We start from the raw sequence: 6,000 nt of genomic DNA, 5'->3' as shown, positions 1-6,000 counted from the left end.
TTTCTAAGAAATAAAAGCTGTTGGGTTGTTTTTGGGGTCTTTTTTCAGGGGGCAGGGGTAGAGAGAGAAACACACAACTCATCTCCTGAAACCACAGATGAAAATGTTCCAAAAGAACTGAAAACTGTTAGAACTGTGGATTTTTATAGTTAACGCTTGTTATTTTGTTAGAGTGATTGTGCCTCTGAAGGAGATAGAAATAAAAGGCCATCTACCCTCTTCCCCTTGCCTCTTATAAACATCTTGGAGCTTTCCAGTTATTTATGTATATAGCCAAATGTATTTCTATTTGTATTAACTAACTGTGGAAATGCTGCGTAAAAATTACAGCTTCTGCATGAGATTCTAGAACTACTGAAAAGAAACTTAATTTTTTCTTTCTCAAGAAATGTGAGGGGTTACCTAAGTGACTTTGGGTTTTTTTTCCTATTCCTTAAGCTGTTCACATATTATGAAAAGAAAGTAGTGTTTGGAGTCTGTCCAATAGAATGGGAACCACAATAAGCAATGGCATCTTTTTTGAGTTTTTTGTTTTAACGTTTTGGGTGACCTTCACATCTGCTGTCTAGATTTTTCTCAGCTTTGACAGATTAAGTAGCACCATCATTGTCCCCATCCACCTCTTACTTATCTTCATCCTCTTCCCTGGCAGCCCCATGAGATTCAATGCCAAAGATCTGGCATTGCTGGCCAGGTGCCCATCTGGTTGTTTTGACCAGGAAAGAAAACTGAAGATTTGCAGAGTGGTTGGGGATAAAAAATGAATAGGTATAAATGTCTTGCACTGAAAACTACTCCTGGTTGCTGTGCATGCTTTGTGCAGTTGGTTTCACTAATCACATACACCGCCCTTTTTTGTTTTCTTCATTACTGGTGCTTGACTGGCACTAAATACCTTTCTAAATAATGAAATGTAAAACTAGTTTGCTCAAGTTTCCTTTGTCATATACCTGAGAAAAAGTACAAAGTCCTTAGCATGATTTTTTTTCCCCTGTAAACAAAGACTGGTTTTTCTCTGCTTGTAGCTAGTTACTGGTTGCCATGTTCTAAAAATTAGATATCCACTTCCTCAGAATTTACCACTCCCATCTCTAAAGACTGTGTTCTTTTATCAGTGTAGATTTTCCATTACTCACTTTACACCTCCTTTGCAGATTTCTTCAGGCTTTTATGACCATATTTTAAATGTCTTTCAATTTCCAGTAAGCTTGAATAAATGTCTATTCCCTCAGTGGCTTTTAGAAAATAGCTCGTGTTTAGTGGTAAAATCAGTCCTAACACAATAATTTCAGGCAACAGCAAATGTTGTATCTTCACTTGTCCCAGTTGATCTTCATTGTTATTGTATTTACTTTTATTCTATTAGAAAAAAAAACCCAAACAAGCTCAAACCCAGCACACACTCAGATATAAGGTGCAGAGCAAGTTCTGTGCCACATCTTCAGAATATTTTATACATGTCCTGGTAAAACCACAACATGCATTTTCTAATGATAATTAGCCACAATTCCTGTGAAGGGTGCAGCAAGCTTACTGGGCAGGAGGCTTTAGGAAGCATTCACTTCTGTCTGCCTTGAGGTTCCTCACCAGGTTTACTTACCCTGTGTACTCATTGTAGGCACCATATCAAGCCCTGCCTGGTTGATACCTGATGCTTTGAGGATGTTTTTGAATTTTCTGTTACTTATGGTTATGTTGAGTGCTGTTACTGCTAATTCTGTTAAAAAACATTATATTTACTGGAGGCATACCCAGCATTTCTGCAGCCCAGTGTTGTGGGCTATCTGTGCCACGGTCAGCAGTAGATTCTAGCAAAGTGTTCAAGGAGTTATGCATGATGTTCCTATTACCAGGTAAATCCTTCTGGCACCCAGCAATCATACTATGACCCATTGAGAAGGGTCCTTTCTGTCAGGGCATGTTGGTCACTGTGTGTCCTGTTCACTGGTAGGCTTGTCAATGTTAGTCTGACTAATCTTTGAACTTGCTTATTTTTCAACTAACAGGTAATGACTTTCCCAATCCTATAGAAAAATACCTTTTATCTGAAAAAGCTGCAGTGTGAATGTGATTCCTTCCTTCTGCTGCCCACAGGCTTCTGGGGAATGGAATTTGGTCTTAGCAGCATCCTGTACTTGTTCTCTAAAGATACATACTTGGGTCTGATAACTTTTCAGTTGGTGGATGTGCATCAATTCACGTTACATTATTTTCTGTGTTGTCCTTGCACTAGTAGGTTGTAAAAGATGCAGGAACTTCAATTCCTTTTCTAAGAAACCCCCCCTGCTTATTACTGAGCACAGTTGCTCTAAGTCCCAGTGGCTGTAAGTGTAAACCTCCCACTTGTGGGGGAAAAAGGTACTCTGCTTTTTCAAATGTTGCCTATTGAAACATCTTAATTGAAATTATCAAGAGAAAAAGAGAATGTTTCTATCCCTCAGCTAAAATCTTAACATTTTAAAATCATGATTCATTATGGTATTTATTTGCTGCAACAAGACATCCTTCTGCTCAATAGAATGATTTTAGTGGTGGCTAGCTTAGGAAAATACAAGAGTTCCTCAGAGGCAGCTGTAGGACTTTAAGGTACAGCTGTGCTTCCAGCTCCCTAGCAATTCCAGGCTGGCTCCTGTCTGGATTTCATGTGCCCCCTCAAAAATGTGAAAGAATACATCTTGTTTAAGAAGAGTTCTTCCTCTTTTAAGAAGCAATCTCTAAAGAGATCACATTTGTCTGTGAGATTTATATCTGTGCATGTTTATAATAGGTTTATGTATCTATATGCATCTACTCATACATGTACAAGTGTGTTTTAAAAAGAAAAATAATGCAATATTAAAAATCATCTGTTTGTGGAAGAATAACTTTTCAAAGTTTTTTGACCCACTCACTGACTGTGAAGTTGTGAAACATTCCCCATTCTCAAAAGTTTGTTTACATACCTGCCTGTGTCTACAAACAGAAGGATGTTATTCCCACTGGTTAAGCACTTTTAAAAAGTGTAGCAAAATAGTAATAGCAAGTGGCTGTATTTATATTTAGGCCTCATTTTACTCCTTTATTTTTATCTTCTGAAAACTGTAAATTCAGATTAGCATGTTCTAATATAAGTGTAGTAGTAAGTGTTTTTCTGTTTTAACATGGATTAGTTTTGACCTTCTGAAATGATGGGAGCAAAAGGTGTTCCATGCTAAAATGCCTGTTTCTGCTCCCATGTGAGGAAGAGGGAGAAAAGCTGAGGAAACAGTGCTGTGTGCTGCAGTCACCAATTCTCCCAGCTGCAGAGTAGAAGAAACCTTCTGGGAAGTTATTTGACATCTGACATGGGCGGCCACTGAGTTATGCTGTCTTGTTTTGGTTGATAATGATTTTCTTTTCTGACCTTTATAACTAATTCATCTTTTTGAGAAGCATTTAGTGTGTGAAGCAAAAAGGTTGGTTTTATTAATCTCTTACCTCTTTGCATGCAGAACCGAGGGCAAGATGGTGCTGACTGAAAGGAAATCTGATTTTTCTAACGAAAAATAAGGTAATTCATTTTCCTACTGCTTTTCTGGATGTGCTAGCCTAACGTGAAAACTTGAGTAATCCTTTTTAATGATAGGTATTATTGTCATTGTGCTTTTAGAGACAAAAAATCACTATTATTAGAAGAGTAGAAATGAAAAAAATCCATTGTTTGCTGTCTGTAATTCTGGCTCTTCTTCATGATATCAACATCCTTTAGCTGAATCATAAATAGTCTATACCCAGGCTCTGCTCATAACATACACAGGTCTAAATCCAGAATTACTCCACCAAATCCACTGGAATGATGAAAATGAAATCTCACAGCTAAATGAGGCATTGTGGCAATATTCAAGATGCAATTTCAGACTCTGACTACAGTATTTTCATTTGATTTTTGTACCTAAATCTGTTGTAAAGAATGTTATTTTCTCTTCCTTTGTTGTAAAAGGCAATTATATGCCTAATATGTAGGGCTTGTTCAAATAGGCTCTGACCCTGACATGTGGTGGAAAGCTTTGCACAAGCTTCTGAGTGCCCTCATCTGTCTTTGGCTTTATTAGGAGTTGAGGCCACTCATCTTCTGGAATGAACAAGAACTAAGTGTGGAATTGCCCTTTTTCTTACCCTGTCTGATACTATGGATGTGCTTCCATAATTGCCTGAAAATAGCACTGGACTGGAAAGAATTGGGGATAGTGTGCAGCTTGAGATGCTCACCTGTTAACAGTAAGTACTTTATAATTGGCTTCCAGGATATTTTATTTCTGTATGGACCAGCAGTTGGATGGAAATGATTGTGCTGCTCGGCAGACTGTGTATTTTGTTGGAAAGATTTTTCAATATGATATAGTGGGTTATCTTAATATAGTGATGAATGTGCACATATGGTACATTTTTAAAGCAGTGTTTGCTTTCAAAGCACTGTTCCAGGAGCCTGTGAGATTTCTGTATGTTTGCAAACAAAGGGAGACAGTAGGATGTAAGGGGTTCTCTGGCTTGAGTTCCATCTAGCTGCATTCCCCTGGGTGGTAAATGGTCTGACAAATTTAATGTAGGTAACAGCAAGCTCATGGCCATGCCTTTGTCACACCTTCATGCATTATCATTCTGCTGTGTGACTTGAAGAAATTTTTAGTGAAGGGCTTTAAATTTGAAACTACTCTCTTCTACTCCACGATCCTCCAAACGCCTTATTTTCAAGGGAGCCTTGGCATTTGTGAAACAGTTTAAGGAAATGTTTTGATCAACTTTGCAACAGTGAAGAAAGGAGTGGGTGAGTTTTGTGGAAATCAACTGCTAGGTCCACTTAGGCTTTTGAAATTCAAAGCTGCGTTTTGAGAAACTTGGAGAGTGAGACACAAATTAATGGCTTGTTGCTGAAAGGATTTAGGCTTGCAGGAAATAAATGGGAATTCCCCTTGAAATGCTGCAGTTTGATGGAACCAGTTAAATAGGTGGGTGATTTTCACTCTACATCCAGGTCAGTGCTAGAAAACTCTATCTTATTCTCATTTGTTTAAACAAGTTTTCAAAATTTGCAGAAGTTAAGGAAGGAACCAGGAGATTTGACAAACTTTAGCTTATAATAGGATTAGTGACATGATTGATGTCAGTGTTTTCAAAAGGTGATTTTATCAGGTACTTTCTTTAATTAGGGAGATCACAATAAGAGAGCAACTTGGAAACGGAAGCCAGACAAATGAATCTGATCACAGACTCAAGTGTGGTTAGATATAGCAGGTGCTTAGTTTTAAAATATCACAAGGCACCAGACTCAGTACAGAGACCAGTGAGTGATTAAAGGGCAGTGTCTTCCAATGGATCAAACTAAATGATGTAGCACTTCCTAGTCAGCTTCTATCCCAGAAATTTGTAAAACAGTCACTTTCAGAGGCCTTGTCTGTTGGGTACTATAAAGGATAGCTTCTTTGACAAAGACAAATCTCTCTGGAATCTCATAACCATGTTTCAAAAGATGTAATTTATAGGCATACTAAGTAAAACCAAAGCAATTTGTGTTCTGTGAGGACAGAAGGGAGTGTACCCTATATTTTTTTTCTTCTTATATCATCCTAGAAATGAATAGGTTTCTCATCTAAAGCAGATTGTTGACATATGAAATCATAGTTTAAATTTTGAGAGCTAGTTTGCCAGTATAAAACCAAAAAATAGTCTTATGATGAAACGTGTTAAGCATGATTGCCAGTTTTCTGCTCTTTGCTTGAATTAGCAAAGGTCTCAGTGGGCTGCTAATGCAGTGTGTGAAAGATATGTCCCAAACAGCACTAATGAAGACATGTTCCTATTTTTGTTGTTAGAATCTGACTTTGCTTGTGGCTTGACACGGAAGAAAAGTAACTTTGATGTTTTAGAAGATCATCTGAATGCTGAACAATTAACTCTGGAAGTCACTGCCATGAAGCAAAGACTGACTTGTTAGTATTTGTTAACTGCTCTCAGGGGCATGTGCATGTCTGTAGATACAAATAT

The 6,000-nt window shown here is 37.8% G+C and overlaps 1 protein-coding gene across 1 annotated transcript in view; it reads left to right on the top strand.

The window, feature by feature from the left end:
- Window positions 1–656: 656 nt before the first annotated feature.
- INPP4B (inositol polyphosphate-4-phosphatase type II B) overlaps window positions 657–6,000 on the top strand; it is a 257,500-nt gene continuing 252,156 nt past the window's right edge. Inside the window, 2 exon segments of the mRNA XM_053940443.1 lie at window positions 657–768; window positions 3,471–3,529. Of these exon segments, the coding sequence (XP_053796418.1) occupies window positions 657–768; window positions 3,471–3,529 (171 nt within the window).

Source organism: Vidua chalybeata, chromosome 4 (genome assembly GCF_026979565.1).
Source record: "Vidua chalybeata isolate OUT-0048 chromosome 4, bVidCha1 merged haplotype, whole genome shotgun sequence".
In the NCBI taxonomy this organism is placed as follows: Eukaryota; Metazoa; Chordata; class Aves; order Passeriformes; family Viduidae; genus Vidua; species Vidua chalybeata.
This window is presented reverse-complemented; position numbering and strand designations above follow the sequence as displayed.